An 18044-nucleotide genomic window follows, 5' to 3' on the forward strand; every position below is an offset into this window, starting at 1 on the left:
ATATAATAACAATAGTTTTACAAATAAAATAATTACTATTTTCAAAGTGACAAAATTTATCGAAGGGGTTAAAAAAATGGTAATTTTTACTTCTTTTCTTAATTTTCTTGGGTCTTCTTATGGCATCCATTAATGACATGTAAGGAAACCCTTAATAAAACAAAGGTGAAAGACAGTTTGATTTTCTGAATTTATAGCAATATAAATCTAAGTGTAAAATAAGTGAAAAATAACTCATGAAAAAAACAACGGGCAAGCTAAATAAAAATCAAATAGTGAAAAAAAAAGATTTTAATTTTTCCCTAAAACTAAGTAGGTATTAAAGTGAATATAAATAAAAGTTTTTTTAATATTGCTTGTGGTAAAATAACGAAATAATTAATGAATTACGTTATTAATAATATGGTTTGTTTTAATTACGGAGTCAAAAAAGTTTTCTGACATTTCTTTTAAATTAAGAGATAAAATTAATTTTAGACTGTACCAAACTTTTCATCAAAGGAGTTCATAGTTTTTTTAAACTGCCTTTTAATGAAAAAGTAAGGTTCAGGCTAATTTGAACTAAAAAATTAAAATCAACTAATTTTGAAAAATGAAATAAAAAATGCAACATGCCTCCCTCAAAAAATTTATTGCGTCAAGTAAAAATCTACTTGAATTGTAAATTTAAATAGAAAGACAGGTTCTGCAGGAAGTTCCCTACTTATTAACCAGCAAATTGATAAGATGACAAACCCAATACATCTCCTTAAATATTTTGAATTTTAGCGAGATTTATTTTACTATTTACTTTTGCGAGCCAAAAAAAATAAATTATTTTCACGGCAAAAATCACTTAAAAATGGACCTAAAAACTAAAAATGTATGTCAAATAGCAAAATTTCACGCCGGAAATCTTAAATTTAAAATTCCACGAGTCAACAACCTCTCACGATTTCGCAAAATTAAGCCTCGCGAAAATTAATCCGATTACTTACTTAAATGGAAAATGAATCAATTCAATATTTCGCGGGTATAATCTGCGACATTCTACGGTGTTTCCACATTGCACTGGGCAAACGTTGTTACACTCAGGGGGTGGGAGTCGATACTAAAATCACAGACATCAAATTAATAGCTATAACATTTTGATGACGTAGAGATACAAAGTAAAGCTTAGCTAAAGTGAGCATACAACTAGCTACAGCTTACTTATTATGCGTTTGGTGGTATAACTACTATGTTAATAATCGAGCAAGCAAACGAGTGAACTATTCTTGTCAAATCTTATGAAACTTTCAAGTTCAGTCAGGTACTTGGGAATCGAGCAAATTCGATATTCCCCATATTTCCTCTAGACTGCTACTACATCATGTGATACAGTAGTTTGGATAAATTATCATTCCTGTTATATGGGCCGTATATACCGAAATTCTAACCAGTGTGTTTCCATTCAACCGATTTGTCAGATAGTAATATTTTGTTTAACATTTGCACAAACAATTATTAAAGGAGCCAATTTCATCATCACTATAAGCTGCTAAAACAACATCTTTTTGTTCGTTTAAATAATTTGTTGTTTGTTTGTTTGTTGATTGTTTGTTTTGTGAATGGCTTGACCTGCAAGCGGACTATGCATGAGCTTCACCCTGGTGTTCACCGCGTACTCTCATTCGAGCAAATTCTTCGAAAACGAGATCATCGTCATGTGCCTGGCGTTCAGGACCACTAAAAAAACAAGGCGAAGACAAAGTTATAAAATAGCCATAACAACAAAAATAAATTTCTTTAAAAAATTTAGTTAATTCAACATTCCTCCAAAAATAGAAGACATGCTATTAAGATTTAATCCAATTAAATGCAATCACTGCCAGAGCTTCAAATTCTCAAATATTTTGCGATTTAAAAAGCACGTACACACCCCAACCGATAAAAATTTTCCGGTCTAGACTTCGGGCGGGGTGGGGTTGTCCAGGCCTGCCAGTACAACATCGAAACAGGACAGAGAAAATGGGCGAACTCATCATATGATGACAGTGGCACTTGATTGGTTTATTTCCAATAGTATATATAATCCAGGTCGATGTTTCTACATGTCCCACCTACAGACAGTGCAGCGACACCCACCACCTAACTTTGAATTTAGATGTCTCATATTTTGGGTAAAACGAGATTAAAGAATTTAGGGGGTAAGTGAATCAATAAAGGGAACAAAGTGCCCTTCCCCAACCTTTAGGTAAATAACTTTCGTAAGAGGATCCCCAAGTCACCTCTGACTACAATCACTAGATTGCGAGAGTAACTACAATCACTAGATTGCGAGAGTAACTACAATCACTAGATTGCGAGAGTAACTACAATCACTAGATTGCGAGAGTAACTACAGTGTGTCTCAAAATAAAGCGGACAAATTCAGTCTACTTACTCAGTATCGAACTTGATAAGATCACTATCAATCGGTGGTTGTTCAGCATCTTGCTCTAGAAGTATATAGAAAAATAATGAGTGTAATGGATGACCTAATTAAAACAGACACGAACCTTAGGATAAGGCCGTAGCTTGAAGATAGAGTATAGCTACGGTCACAACGTCGCGGGTTCAATCCCTGGCCGGGTCAAAGACTTCGTACAAAATGGTGCTTGATGCTCAATTATCAAGAGAAGGATTAAGGGTAAGTGGAGCAATAAAGAGAGAAAGAGTGACACCCTCCTCTACCTTCGGGTAGGCAGCTATCGAAAGGGAACCCTTTGGGTCGCCTCCGACTGCGGTCGCAGACTTACTTACTTTAAGATCTATGGCATATTTTATGAAATGCAGCAAAAAAAAATCAGAATTTAAAAGATCACTGTATTTGAAATGCTTCATCTCGCCACAATATCTTTGGTCAAAGTTTTAGGAAAAGTGATACCCAGAAGATGCAGGTACATCATGAAATAACCAAAAATCTGGCTCTGAATTATTCCTGCTAGAGAGTCAGATTACACCTACACACCCCTTCTCATAACTTTATGAAGTGTCACAATTATGAACATTTTGTTGTGAAAATGTCTGAAACATTCTTTGTCTTATGGGCAATATAAAGAGAATTCCCAAAAGTCATTGCGCGTAAAGTAATTGTTTTCACGAGCACAGATAACTATGCTTGGTTTTTCCTGGCGACCAAACCCGTTGCTGAAAAGCCATCGTCATCATAAAAATCAGAAAATATTGGATTCAGCAAACGGATTTTCGTCGTCAGGTTTCCGGGCTACATCACATACGGCATCAGTTTGAAAACACAGCACTCAAATTGAGTAGTGCTGTCATTAGGGTGCAATATTTCTGAAAAGTTCGATCATAGATTCTGGTTTTGTTGATCGGGCGGGAAAGTGTGGTAAAACAATTTCACAAACCTTGCGTTATCTCGGAATATCTCCTTTGAACAACAGGTGACGGGGATGGAGATGCTGGCTTTGGATGTGAAAGCGTGAACGGTAATTCGACCGCTAGATCGTTCCCAATACCGTTCACTACCAATCGAATCTTCACTTTGTAATGTACAATGATCCCTAGAGAACGGAGAAAAAAGGTTTAGGTATCTTTGGTCGAAAAGTGAAATACTGTGCGAAAACTGTCACATAGTTTCAGCCTATCAAGGCCTCAGGAGAGCAACTGTAGGCTACCCTCGTTTCTACGCTTGAACTCGTCACCAGGCCAAAAATAAAAATTGAAAAAAAGAAAAACGCTTCGAGGAATTCATCCAATCATTATGTGTGAAAATTTCGGTTTCCAGCCTACCAAAAAGCTTTAAGAGAACGAATAGAGCGTTGTAAAGATAAACAGACATAGAGACAGAAGATCGATAGACAGACATTCTTAGAGTATAGCTCAACTGAAGTTAAGCCAAATGCGTAAATTTCAACCAAATCAACCGGAAAACAAAAGGAAGGAAAATAACCTAGGAAAAAAACATTCACGAACGGACGAACGAACGAACGAACGAACGCATGAGAACATATTCAAGAATTCACCTAGGTTTTCTTTTTGTGTGGCAGAATCCATAATGGTAGATGATGCAAGATTGGTGTCTTCGTGTTTGAGTTGACCGTCTAGTGCTAGTCCTCTTTTATCCTAGTTGAATTAAAATGGGCAATAGCTCAAATAAATAAAGAAGATCGCAGCAGACAGTAGTATCCTCGATAAAAAAATGTATCGTTTCTCTTTGATCGTATTATTAATATTCTTTGGGAGGATAAAAAATGTTTAATTATATGGGTCAAAATAATCAAAAAGAAGGGGACACCTTTCTGAAACAGATGTCGAACATATGACAACTCAATGGGTTAAGGAATCCTTACCTTAGCATAATATCAAAGCCTAAACTCACACAAGCATGGCACTTACTTTATTATCAGCCAGCAAAGGTGTAATGTGTATGACTTTTGATAGGGTCCCACTTTGACCGACTGGGAATCCTTCCCTATAAACAAAAAGAAAGAAAGGAAGAAATTAATAATCTGGTGTAAAACAAAAGAGGAACTCCTCAAAAGCAGAGATTTCCCTACCAGTTTTTCATACAAGAACTTCAATGGCCAAGACGAAGCAAAGAATATTTAAGGATTTGTTGACTCTAAATACCCAACTTTTGGAAAAATTGCACTAGTACTCACAAAATGGTGAAAATAAGAACATTTTTAGGCTCAAAACTCAAAAATTTTGGTCGTTCTTATAAAAGTAAAAACTGAACCACAATTTTACAATACCAATGAAATTCGTCATCTTAAATTAATGCATCTCCCTTTAGGTCACGACCTAGCCTGCAGCACAACTTTCTTAAAATATCAGTGTAAGTGATCGGTACAGTAGAACGGTACAGTAGAACCTGCAATTAGCAGACACTCTAAAAGGCGGAAACCTCGCTAACCAGTCTCTCTGATGGTGCCCGCTAATTAGAGGTTCCACTGTAAGTAGATAAAAACTCTTACTCGGTCTCGATGGTGGCAACCGGGCATTTATACTGTGCCGTCGAAAATAAACAGATGTCAGCATATTGTCGTACTGTAAAAAGATGAGAGGAGAAGGGTAATAAAATGAGTTCATTGATGCAAGCGCTCTCCCTGAAAAGTGTTCTAAGAATCTGATACGCTAGTGAATGACTGTATCATCGGTACTTTTTATCAAGATGACCTACATCGAGTTGATGCTCGTGTAAACATAGCCTAGGTGTCTGCATACGGGTGTCATACATATAAATCGTTTGTTTCTAGCTCATATGTTTTGGTTCATGTAAATCATTTGCATCCTAAATTTCCAATGAAACGCATGCGTACTTTGTCGACTTGATAATTCAAGATATGCACCATTGCAATGTCTTCCATGGAATCAACAGCTGATTGGTTGTAAGTGACATGAAATCATTCAATACGTCACTTGCATGCAATCAGCTGTTGGGTCCGTGGAAGACATTGCAATGGTGCCTATCATGAATTGCACACAGCTACGAAATTTTCCAGCCCTTGGTTTACTAAATAAAGACTATCAAGCTTTAGAATTCTATGAAAGGTTCAGATAATTTCATTTTTTTTCAAAACTTGGATACCCAGGATAATGTAAACAGAAACCTATTCAAGGAGGACAAGATTTAAATAAATTATGGTAAGAAGAATACCTGCAAGTTTAATCTTTTTGACAGTTTTATTAGATCTATTTGATATATGTACATTTACTGCAATTGATTCTCCATGGTAGTACATCTAAAATTAAAACAAATTCCAATTATTTGTCAATCAGTCGGTACCACTACATGAAAAAGGCAGCTACTGCCTTAACGGGAAGTATTTCCCGAACGGGAAGGTGAAAATAACTCGAAAAGGAAACTGTTTCCAGATTGAAAATTTCATCACTTTTCTGTTTCCCGTTTTGATCAAGAACTTTTCATCGTTCCCGAACGGGAAATAGAATTTTTGTAAACAAAGCAGATTTTTGTTTCCCGATCAAGAAAAAGTTTCCAAATAAGAAGTTTTTAATTGGGAATAGGGAAAGTAGAATTAAGAAGCGATTACCCGGTGGATTTCTTAACTACCTGGTGAATATCATTTATTTTCCCTCCTTTACAAGAGGGACAAGTTTTTAACTTTCCACAGGCATTTCCGGAGTGCTTTCCGATCGGGAAACTGGTGAACTTCCCGATTTGGAAAGTCTAGCCATTTCGGGAAGTTTTCCATCTTCCCGCTCGGGAAATATTTCCCGTTAAGGCAATAGTTGCCTTTAGTTCCCGATTGTCAATAACACATATCTCTGAGGAAATTTCAGCGATTAGTTTCTCAGACAGTACCCAGTTTCTGGTAGCAAAAATGTTATTGTATGTCTACTACAGATTTATACAAAATGCAAGGACTGAAAGAAAGATTATTTGTAAGCTCTTTATAGTTTAACAATATAGAGCAGCGAAATTGACATACATCCCAAAGGCACCACAGTCGATTATAAGACTGCTATAAAATTAACGTTTAACGGCGCTACATCGTCAAAAATATTAGAAGAAAAGTAGATCTAGCGCTCTCGATACATTTGCACCGCGCTATTGAGTAGTGCTACTATTAGGGTACCACTTTCAAAAAAACTCCGATCAAAGATTTTGCTTGGCCGGGATCGAGAAACTTTGTCCAGGGGAATTGGTTAGAACACTCAAAGCACGACATTATATACCTCTTTATCAAGACTGGCTTCTAAGAACAAGGGGTGTGGACACATCATGAACTCTTTGGAGGTTTCGATCATTGGCTAGAATAAAAAGACATGATTTTAAAAGTTCAGCAATACATACACCCATCAACCATTAAAGGCGCGGTTGGCTTTTGAAGAGACTGGTATTGAAGTTACAAGAAAATGACGTCAAAAATCTTTGTTTGTCTATACGAATATGATAGTTGAAGCAGTGAAAATTATTTTATCAATACTGACAGTTTCGTGTCTTATTCAAACGATCCTTAGTTGAAAAGTTACTCTATAAGAATACAAATGTAACAACTTCAGACACTTTAACATTCATTCCTTTCTGGCAAACTCGGACCCAGTCTCCTATAGTTTATAAGGTTCTTAGGTTGATAGCAAAGTTCTTTATTTCTCGATATGTTGAAAGTTGTAAGCAATAGAAAGAAAGAAAACTACATCGTAAGGCCTACAAAAAAATCAATGGACAATATTTTCTTGGAAGAGTAGAACCCTTTTTCGTATTAGCATTATCCCTTTTAAAATCCCCTCATATTGTTTACATGGCTAGACGAGTGCCTGAAAAGTATTTCTAAAAATAATTTTTTTCCTCAGAATATACAAATCAAAATTGAAAATCATACCGGTGGCTGTGAGATTTCCGATGACGGTGCATACGTAATTTTCCTAATTGCTAGCCTAACTGAATTCCTATGAAATGAAGTAAATAGTCAGAAGTAAATACCTTATCGGGGAAAAATATTCGTCACTTGCTGGTACTTGGTAAACGCATTAAGGCTGGGGAAAATTTTCGTCGGGGAAAAATATTCGTCACTTGGCCAAAATTTCGTCACTTTTCCCCGACGAAGTTTTCCCCGATAAGGTACATTAAATCGTCTGTAGTTCTGAAATGCTAATGAATCTTTCCTTTTCGTACCAAAATGAAACAAAAAGCTTATTTTAGCACTAATCTTAGTTCTGAACATATCTACATTTAGTTGAACAGAAAAACACAGCTGTGTTCTACGTTTCGACGTTTGTCTTTATCAGGTTTTCATATATCATTCTTTTGCTACCTAAAGTTTAATGAGACCCGTGTTGACGGCGTGATTTATCTAGCACTCGATGTATAAATCTTCTTCCGACACGCTAAAGGTCGGGAAAGTTTTCAACATCTGGAAGGTTTAGATTACGGAATTTTGCAAGACCGCGTCAAAGATTTTTCAATGGGAGGCCTAAACCCCAGCTCTCGTTTTCGGGAAATGTCGGGTTCGACTAGAATGTTTTCAGGCTTATGATATATCTACGTTTTGAATTCTATGCATATTTTTTTTTAGAGGGCCACTAATTATTGTCAGAGTGAAAACAAAGGCCTAAGAAACCATGTTTCAACGCTTTGTATTCGCCGATGATAATAGGCCTTTTCATAAATTACTTTGGGTGTAACGACTGCCTCGTTTTGAAACCATTACCAAGGTGATTAGATTCCTTGAAAATTCAAGTGTTAAAAGTAACTTATTATTAACTCCTCTCGGAAAGAATTACTAAAAACGAGGTAAGCGTTGCTGGTGACGTTATTTATGAAAAGGCCTATTTCGAACATAATACAGTTGACTTTTTCTAATCCGATCTTCAAGGGACAAAAAAAATTTCTTCGAATAAGAGAAAGAATCAAATTATAGAAAGCATTTTAAACTAATTTCTAGCTGAGGGGACCAATTTAGATTAATATAGAAAGGTTCGAGTTAAAGAGACTCTATTTTAATAATAGAACATTCTAACGTACTTTTTATATTCTTTTTCGTCGGTCGTTTCCGATAAGAAGACTCGAAGTTCGTAATCCACACCACATGGCTAAAGAAAATCATAATAGTGAGATGTTAAAAAATTGTCCTGCCTTAGAAATCAATTCCACTTTCTTTCGTATTATAAGCAGGCTATACTATCGCAGGGATTAAATTTCGCGGATGAGCTCAACCGCGATATTTAATCTCCGCGATATTTAATACCGCAGGCTATACTATCGCAGGGATTAAATTTCGCGGATGAGCTCAACCGCGATATTTAATCTCCGCGATATTTAATACCATTAAAAACTAATACTGTAACACCCTTATATCAACACAAGTTCTTTAATCTACAGAATATGCACTTGTGTAAATACTGTATGCTAAGATTTAGAAATCGGATTCGGCCAAATGGCATCATATAACCTGATTGGGTTTTTCCAGAAATAGTCCGTGCCCCCCCCCCCTTGTTGAGGATATCGGATATCCAGGTGATTAACGATTTTTGTTCAAAAGTGGATATCCAGGGGGTTAAATATCTACAAGGGAGCGGATATCCATGGGGTAAAGTGTCTTTTCAAGTAAAAAATACGATATCCAGGGGTAAGCACCTGAATCTTTCTTGATAATAAATAGCCTGGATCTTTGAAAAAGTGGATAGCCAATGAGATTCGAGCTTTACTTCTTCACCACTACTGGTTATAAGGTCACTTATCCTTGGCAAAATCGAACGCAATCCCTTTATGGAGTTGGGGGTGGATAGGATTCTAATTCGTTCACTAATATGAACTTGCAATGGAATTATTCTTTCACCATTTGCAGAAAGATTCGAATTATAAGAAAGTATGAAAATTTCACCTTGACAGGGACAGAGAAGCATTACCTCGAACTTTAGAAAGCTTCGGGAATTAGGAAGAGTCGACTTCAGATCTATTTGCGGCACTTTATGATTGGAGGCTGGGCTTAGCCCTGCTTATTTCAGAGCAGCCATTAGCGAGTTTATGAGTGTGAGTATTTCTGCGACGGAGAAGGCTAGCTTATGATTTGTTTAGATCCTGATCAGCTGAGGACGACGGTTAAATTTTTTTTTTACCGTCCTCGGTTATGGCAGGCCAAAGCTCTCTATGTTATTGCAAATCACTTAAGTCACTCCCCCGCCCTCAAAAAATTTCACTCTCACATAAACTCGCTTTTATTTAATAAGTGAAGGAGGAGTGTCTCACCTTTCCAGTGTCGCCAGGTGCTGGTTGAAGAGTGACAGAAGATGGCGTGTTTTTCGGTAACTAAATCAAAAGAAATTAAAAAATCTGTTCGGAAATGTAAATATTAATCGAGACTATTTTGTTATATAGAGTTGGGTAAGCGAGGTACCCTATATAGGCGGCGATCCTTTAGAATATACCGGGTGGGCCAAAAAAAAAACGCAACACATATTAAAGTAAGGGGTTAAAAACATAGGACATATCATTCTCACAATATCATTCTTTAAATTCTGAAAAGTGTAAATTCCATTTGAGAGTAAGGAAAATTGATTTCCAAGTCAATTTCAATGAGATGTTTGAATTCTCATGAAATTCAGCCTATTCATACTAGTAACAGTATCCGTTTCCCGCAGGAGCCATTGAAACTTTTTTATCATGGTTTACGATCAAAAAACATGAATACAAAATTGGCATACCATAAATTTGAATGGGTATGCATTTTTGCCGAGTTTTTTGATGAGTCGTTCTTGAAGGCGAGTCAGTGGTTCCTCCTCTTCAATCTCAGGAGGGTAAACTTGTTTCTTCGCCTGCGAAACGAATGAAAAATGTCGGATTTAAATAGAGAAGGTTCAGAGATATGCGAGGCTCTGAATGAAAAATAGATGCTCTTCAAAAGTATCGATAAATTGCAAGTAGGTCTATGGAAATACACAATGAATTTGTCTTGGGAAGTAACTAATAATATTAGCTGTTTGTCGAATCGTACGAACGTAAAATAATAAAACTTTAATTCAGTAAGCAAACTCTTAAATAAGCCGGCGTTAGTGTTACACCAGGGGGCCAGTGTACAAAAAGTCGCATGTATCGTTGGGCAGGTGGGTAGTTTCAAAAACCTTTGGACGAGGTGTAGGGGTATATTTTACACTTCGATGGATAGTACTCCTTAACCCTATTCGTACTAGGGGGGGGCTCTTTCTGTTCGGAAGTCAAACTATTGGTAATAGCTCCTGAAATAATAGAGCTTTTGCCGTGAAATTTTCTGTAAATTCCTAACTTTTATTTTGCTTCAAAATAAAAAAAAATTTGACACCTAAATATTTTCACACCTTGAGCATGATGACATTTCTGACAGTAAGGTGTCACAAAAATTGACACTTTTCCAATACAAATTTATTTTTAATGTCAAATATATCGTTTAAACCGTAATTTATTGAATATTTAGGATAAAATAAGCATTTTAAACTCAGGCAACTTTTTTCTAAAGCCTTTGTTAGAATACAATAGCTATTTATAAGAACAATGGAAAATTTCGGTTTTTGCTCACTTTGGGCATGATGAGTGACGTCATCAAAAAAAAATTTTGTCAAAAGTTACCTTACGTGACAAGGATCTTGTGTGCCAAATTTCATCCAAAAAGACCCACTAGATCAAAAGTTAAGGGGTGGTACAGGAAAAGCCCCCCCCTAGTTCTGAACCGCCCCTAAAAGCCTAGTATGAATAGGGTTAAGGGAACTAATTTTTGCGGGAGCTAATTTTCGCAGAACTTATTTTTCGCGATGCGAGGGTTCTAAATTGGCGCATTTTGTGGAACTAATTTTCGCAGGAAGACACCCAAAACGTGAAAATTAGTTCCCGCGAAAATTAAGTTTGCTAGAAACTACTGACACATGCCGCTGGTTACAATGTCTTATGAGTGCACTTGAGAAAAGTTGAAATAAACTTACTAAATATAAATCCTTTCTGAATGTCAACCCTAAAACATCTAAATCTTCTCGACCATATCGAAAGGCTGCCAACACGTGGCAAAATACTGAAACGAAAAGAGAAGTCAGGAGTTTTGTTTGGGTAGCCTGGTTCTTAGTCACAAAGCTCAAGCAAAAAATAATGTTTGAAAAATCAGCATTCATTGGGTTCTTGATAACAAGAATCATTTTCAAAAACGTTCATTACTCCTTTCATTTGGAAGCAAAAATTATAGGCTTTTTTGGATATCATTGCACTTTTGTGGACGAGTGAGGGGTGAAATTGAAATAATGTGAAGCATACCAGTTTTATCTTTGATGTGATCCCGATCAACCAAAACAACTCCGTCCACCGGCTCACAATGCTCAATATGATCGTAAAAATCTCGTTTCCCTATGTATACTGTTACCTGTGTACAAAATGAAAAAAAAAATCATGAAATAGGATAATAAGGGTAGAGTCACATAGGGTTATTGCATCAGGGAAATATGATATACCTTATTGGAACTAATTTTCGCGGTCAAAAAAAAATCTGAAAAAAATTGCATTTCGCGGGTTTTAATTTTTGCGGTTTTGCCCTTTTTGGACAAAGTTCCTAGGGATTTTTCAAATTTTTCGATGAAATTGGAAAACACGCTAAAATTAATTCCCGCAAAAATTAGTCCCAATAAGGTAGGCGTAGGCTAGGGAAATCATCGCGCTGACCCTATATTCGCGACACAACAAAGCGGACCGGCGATATTACTAGTACGAATCTAGCCTGAACTCGTACACTTAAATTTATATTTGTTTCAAAATGTTAGGGCTAGTAATCTGAAGGCGCCGATATGTCATCGTATTCCTATAGATAGAAAGCCATATATAAGACATTTCAATGATACTTTTTTAAAGCGAAATTCAGGGTACCCTGTAAAAAATTTCCTCTCACTGATAACAGATGCGCAAAAATAGCTTTTTGTTAACGAATTTTGGAATATGAGGCTTAAATTATTCTTAATTTGTTCTTGGGTTATTGCTCAAATCGTAAAAGCATGTACTCTTCAGCAAGTCTGTCGGTAAAGCAAACCGCTCCATGGTATCTTTTGAAAATTACTTTTCTGAAAGGATGGTCTGGCATGCTAGACGACTAATTCAGACACAAGCAAAAATAATGGAGGGGACAAATTATAGTTTATAAAAACTGACATCGTCCCGTTTTTAGATTATTGTGTATAACATGCATTATAAACGACTCCAGTCGTTGGTAAGGAATGTACAGTATATTTGATACGGTGAATGTTACGGCGGGTAGTTTGTTTCTTTCATGGTTGCAATCGAAAGTTTGGTAACCTTTGGTAAGGGATATGAAATGATGGGGAAGCAACCATCAAAGAACGGAATCCAACCGGCAAAAAGGATATAAAGATTTTGCTTTTAAATATGAGTGATATAGTTTGCTTACTCATCAATTTTCATTTACAAGCTTTTTCACATTGAATTGACATGAATATGGAGCAAGAATGGTCAGAAAGAGGAAAAGAAAAACAACTGTTTGTTTATTCAGCACGAAATCGAACACAATATTAGTATAGGAGACACTGGCCTGATATAAGATATGTGTCTGATATGAAACGGGAACTAAAACCTTTAAGAGAACGTCGATCTAGCGTCCGTAAAACATTGACAAAGTATGTTGGCTCACAGTATGTAAACACTTATTATACCAGTAAATTCTGGAAGAAAATAATAATTTTTGGTGATAAAAGGCTTGAAGGATGCAACTTTAATGAGTAATAAAGAGAGAGGGGGAAACAAGAAGTAAGAAATTAGACCAGGAAATGGTATCTATAATTTATAATCTTTTGGATTTTAAGAAAAAAATGAGAAGGCGTGGGTGAAGAAGGGAAAAAACTTTCGGGCAGAAACAGAGAATAGAGAAAAGCCCCCTCAAAGATAACCCGCACTGATTACGAGCTCGACGGAAGGAGACTGAATTAGATAAAAAATATTACTTTTAACCAAAAAAACCTATTTCACAGGGAGTGGCTCAAAATAAAATTCTCGACGATACACGGCGTTTTTTTTTTTAAGAAACTAGTTATACCAAGCAGCCTCAATGTTTCTTAAGAAATCGGCCTTTTGAGCCTTAAATGTTTCTTACATGTTTCTAATCTTTTTGACGTAATCAGCCTTATGGAAGGCTGGATTGGAAGGTTCTTAATATTTTCTCATTCTCAGCCTCGGCATGTTTCTTAGATGTTTCTTAGTTTTTAGGCATTCTGAGCCTCGTGTTTCTTAAAAGTGTGTTTCTTAAAAAAAACAAAAACGTATGGGTTGTGTCACAGTCACTTTCACTTTACATGTCCCCCTCCTGTGGTAGCGTGGTGGGTCGACTAAAATTCGGGCAAACTGGGAGGCAGTTTTAGAGGATTTTGATTTTGGCGCTGCCCCCTATTAAAAGTATATATCTTTGTAAAAATTATGCGAGCACGAAAATTTTGGGGTATTTTCTCTCTTTCTGGTCAAAAACTGCCATATCTAAGGTGCAAAAGAGCAAAGGGGGCGCCGAAATTAGTAATCAGAGGCGTCTTTTTGCGCCCTATATACTTCGGCGCCCCCAAAATAATCGTCCGCTGGGGGGGCACTACCACCACGTTACTACCCCCTGGTTTGAGGCCAAAGGGACGTATGGGAAGAACTTTTTTGAAGCCAGGGTGGGGAAAACGAGAGGGGAGACAAACATTTTGATACTTCTAATGCTTGAGGGGGGGGGGTGGAGTGGAGAAGATTTTCATTCTTGGTATGGGGGGACAGACCCTGAAGGACATTATGTACGTTCAAATCAACCGGCTCTTGCATTTAACCAAAAGAAACACACAAACATGTTAAGGATGGACCCAATTTTGACCAAAACCTAAGAACAAATTAAGACTAAACATTCTTATTCTCACGATCATGAAAAATACGAACATGTGAGCCTGAACTAGAACTCGTTTTATAAAAAAAGAGAAAAGATTGTATCATACCTTTCCGTTGGGTGTCGACTTTTTGAAGACCCTGAAAAACATGACGATTCAAAATATATGGAAATTGTCCATAGATAGAAAGAAAATAGAGAAAGTCAAAATAATATATACAAGAGTAACCTTTAGTATACATTAATAGAGGTCAAGAACAAGGAAATACCTCACAATGAAAGAATATTACCAGACGTTACTCTATATCTTTTTCTCACGTGATCGAATTTTAAGTTTTTTTCTCTTTTCCTTTTTTTGCTCTTACTAGCACTCTACAATGTTAATCACAGTTTTTGAATTTACCATATTTTAAATTTTTCTTATTAGTGTATCATTAGTAATTTGGAGTAATTGGATAACGAGCGCCTGAAAAATTAGGAAAAAAACTAGCCTAGTCTAGCCACACTCACCATGGGACGAGCAAATGGGATATTATCAGAAACTAGGGGAAAGAAACCTTTTCCTTTTTTTGACAAATAACAAGTCTGGTTTTAAATAAGTATAGGTAAAACAGAAAAATGTCAATCAATAGAAAAATCGGGTAACTTTGACAGGATATCGGATATAATCTAATTTGTCAGCTCATCAAATGTAATCATCTTTATTACATTAAAACGATATGCGAAATCTCATCATCCATATTTCCCTAACACCCTGCCTGGAAGTGCTTGGGATTCGGACACGGTTCGTTGCGATGCAAGGGGAAAATGATGTTGGAATCTACTTTCACTAGCGTATTTCTCCTCTCAATCCGGCTGATAATCGTAGTATAGATTGACGTCAAAAATGAGCTTACGGCCGGTCTCCACTTTCGCGCGACATGAGCTAAAACAAGGTCATTGGACGGTTGAAAAATGAAGCAATGCCATTGGCCAAAATTGACGTAACGGATGCAAAAAAGTTGAACTTCCTTCAACTTTCTTTTTTATCGCGCGAAACTGTTTTAGGACGTTATCTTTTCTTTAGGCAAAAAAGGTTGAGAAAAAACTGTCGTCCATTTCGAGCGAAAGTGGATACCGGCCCGCTAGTAAAGCTAAAATTGCAGATTTAGAACGATAAACTCAGTAAACATCCTCATCACATTAAAACGATTTCCAAATCTCATCAGCCATTTTCATGTTGGAAATCTTTTTCCCGAAAAAATGAAACGATATCCGGAAATAAGACCATCGATCGGTTTTTACAAGTGTGACCCGGGGGGGGGGGGCAAAACAGGTGACGGATATGTGGGCCATGAGGGTACCCTTCTTCTTCTAAGGGTACTCCTCTTCGTGCCTCAAAAGTCCCCTAAAGGGGTACAAGTTCGTAGGTTAGTCGATTTTCGATTTTTGGTTCTGACATAAGTGTCACCTCGCAAACCTGCCCCCTTCTTTCTGATGGTGAAAAGTTTAGATATATAATATTTTTAGTTTCTCACGATCTAAATTCAATCTTGTATACTTTTTTAAAACACCCGAGAGTATATCTTTTTATAAATATTGAGTAAGGAAAAGCTTAGACACCGTACTTTTCGATAATACCAGGGCAAGAATTTAAGAAGAGGCATTATCAATAGGTTCTTTAAAAATTGTGAATGTATAAAAATCAATGTGTGTAACTGTTCTAGTAATATGTGTGGATGAAGTTGAGTTAGAGTGTGCTGGCATGCTGTGTTTTGAAATCTGTTAGGTTACAGCTTATTGATGAGAACAATTAATACGGAACCTTGCTTCTAATTCACAAAAAGCCCTCCATCGCCCTCGAAAATAGGGACAATAGCATTAGGGCGGTAAAGAAGGCTTATTAAAAGGGACTGAAAAATGAGTAGAAAATTTTGAAATCATGTTCGTCGTAGAACATTACTCAAAAAAAAAAAAAAATTGCGAAACTTTAGGCCCTCGGATGAAAAAAATAACGAGAACAGCCTATTGAGAACATTTCAGTCTTCAAGAATCACGATAAAAGAATATAAAATCGAGTCTGATTTGATGATTCTTATATAAAAAAAGGTTGATATACAAGAACATGAAAGAATATTCTAAAGTGTTAAAAACAACACTCACTTGTAACGAAAGAGAATCTTCTATATAACAAGGGGGTATCAATTATACATAAATCGCCATAAAAGGGAAATGAACAGAACAAAAAAAACAAGCAGTTTGATATTAGATTGAACGGGAAAGTAAAAAAAAGTAGGGCTGTAGTAAAAAGGGATCATTAATAGCCTAAATTATCTTTATATTGGTTACAATGGTTTTCATGTCGAAAAAAACAATAAGAAATAATTCGATTTTCGTGAAACACTCAAACCAAACGAAAAATTCATTAAATAGCGATTTGCATCCAGGATCACCCCCGCCACCCTTCCCAAGAAAAATCCTAGCAAGCCATTAGTATTACTATGTAAATAATGAAATTCACGCAGAAAATGACGTTTCTGTACACGTGACAAAAAAGGTACCATGCCACATTGTAATGGCACTTAAACTACACAAGAGAACATAGAGCTTGTTGCAAGCGTAGAACGCCTAAGAGTGCCACCGCACACAACACATCTCTTGCATATCAACCACACTCTTATATCTGAGTATATTATTCCACAACGGAGAAGTAGATTTATAAAGTCCGAAGGGCTTCGCCTGAAAAGTGTGCCGAGGTTAGGTAGGAAATTCTACCGAGGTTAGGTGGGAAATCCTACCTAGGTCACGTGACATTACAATCGAATTTCAACGCTCGACCAATAAGAAGCTTCGCAGGTTTTCGAAAACAAAAGCAGCAATATTTATTGCAATATCCACTTTTTTTTGCTTAGAAGAGCTTAAAGCACGACATTTAGCCCTTCGGGCTTTACAGAAATAATGTGGATTGAACTCGTCTCTCCCACGCTAAACTAAAGACAAGAAAGATGACCACAGTATGCTTCGGAGCTTTTAAAGATAAGGAATTAAGCAGAGAAAACTGTAATATATTCTATCAAACCAAAAACTAATACCAAAAAAATCATACCTGGTTCCAGTCTTTTTAGTAGAAGATGAGCTACTTTTGTGATTGGATGAATTTGAGGTCGATTCAGGTGCCTTGCTTTCATTCTGAGTATTATTACTACTCATATTCGGTTGTTGAAGGTGGAAAAAAGCTTTTGTCAACACATCAATAAATTTGTTCCTGTTGCGATGTCACCTGTGTGAATATTATTGACAATCTATTTTTTTTTTCTGTAAAAAAAAAGAAAATTAAAAGTATACAGTCTTTTAGTATTATGGTCAATTCTTCCCTTAAATTCCGTAAAACCGAAAATTTCTTTGAAATTCCATATTGTCTGGAAATTTTGAATATTTTTTCCCAATTCCGAGATTCAAATATTATGTAAGACATTGTGCAGAAACAATGGAATCATCCAAACCCAAGCAAATTTTTAGAATTAAAAATCACTCATACAACCCAATATGTTCTACATAATATTTTGGCTCTAATAAAACTCAAAAAGGACAAAGTCTAACAAAGATCAAATAATATGTTTGTTCTTTAAACTTCTGACACTGACTAAAATTTCTAGAGATTATTTGTGACCTGCCAACCTCGAAAAGTGTGAAACCCTAAATTTATTGTTTTCTGAAACTTAGAACTTCATATTTCAAATGTGTCTTCAAAATTATTACATTTTTCTA

General features: G+C 36.2%; 1 protein-coding gene across 1 annotated transcript; it reads right to left on the bottom strand.

Annotated features, from left to right (window-relative positions):
* Positions 1 to 1105: 1105 nt before the first annotated feature.
* On the bottom strand, positions 1106 to 17593 carry LOC136802984 (arrestin red cell-like). Its single transcript, XM_067059713.1, has 16 exons — positions 17383 to 17593; positions 14407 to 14437; positions 11705 to 11810; positions 11383 to 11468; positions 10135 to 10245; positions 9680 to 9739; positions 8456 to 8523; positions 7314 to 7380; positions 6667 to 6741; positions 5627 to 5711; positions 4944 to 5016; positions 4363 to 4438; positions 3990 to 4089; positions 3372 to 3527; positions 2405 to 2459; positions 1106 to 1707 (listed from the first exon to the last, which is right to left on the bottom strand). Exons 1-16 carry the CDS (start codon positions 17484 to 17486, stop codon positions 1611 to 1613), a joined length of 1350 nt encoding a protein of 449 aa, XP_066915814.1. The 5' UTR covers positions 17487 to 17593; the 3' UTR covers positions 1106 to 1610.
* Positions 17594 to 18044: the final 451 nt, after the last annotated feature.

This window comes from Clytia hemisphaerica, unplaced genomic scaffold, assembly GCF_902728285.1.
Source record: "Clytia hemisphaerica strain Z4C2 unplaced genomic scaffold, Clytia hemisphaerica genome assembly, whole genome shotgun sequence".
NCBI lineage: Eukaryota > Metazoa > Cnidaria > Hydrozoa > Leptothecata > Clytiidae > Clytia > Clytia hemisphaerica.

Coding starts and splice junctions, on each gene's coding strand:
- LOC136802984 (XM_067059713.1), bottom strand. CDS start 17,486: ATGAGTAGTAATAATACTCAGAATGAAAGCAAGGCACCTGAATCGACC. Junction 7,381..8,455: donor GACGAAAAAGAATATAAAAA/GTACGTTAGAAT, acceptor TTCATTTCATAG/GAATTCAGTTAGGCTAGCAA. Junction 5,712..6,666: donor AAGCCAGTCTTGATAAAGAG/GTATATAATGTC, acceptor TTTTAATTTTAG/ATGTACTACCATGGAGAATC.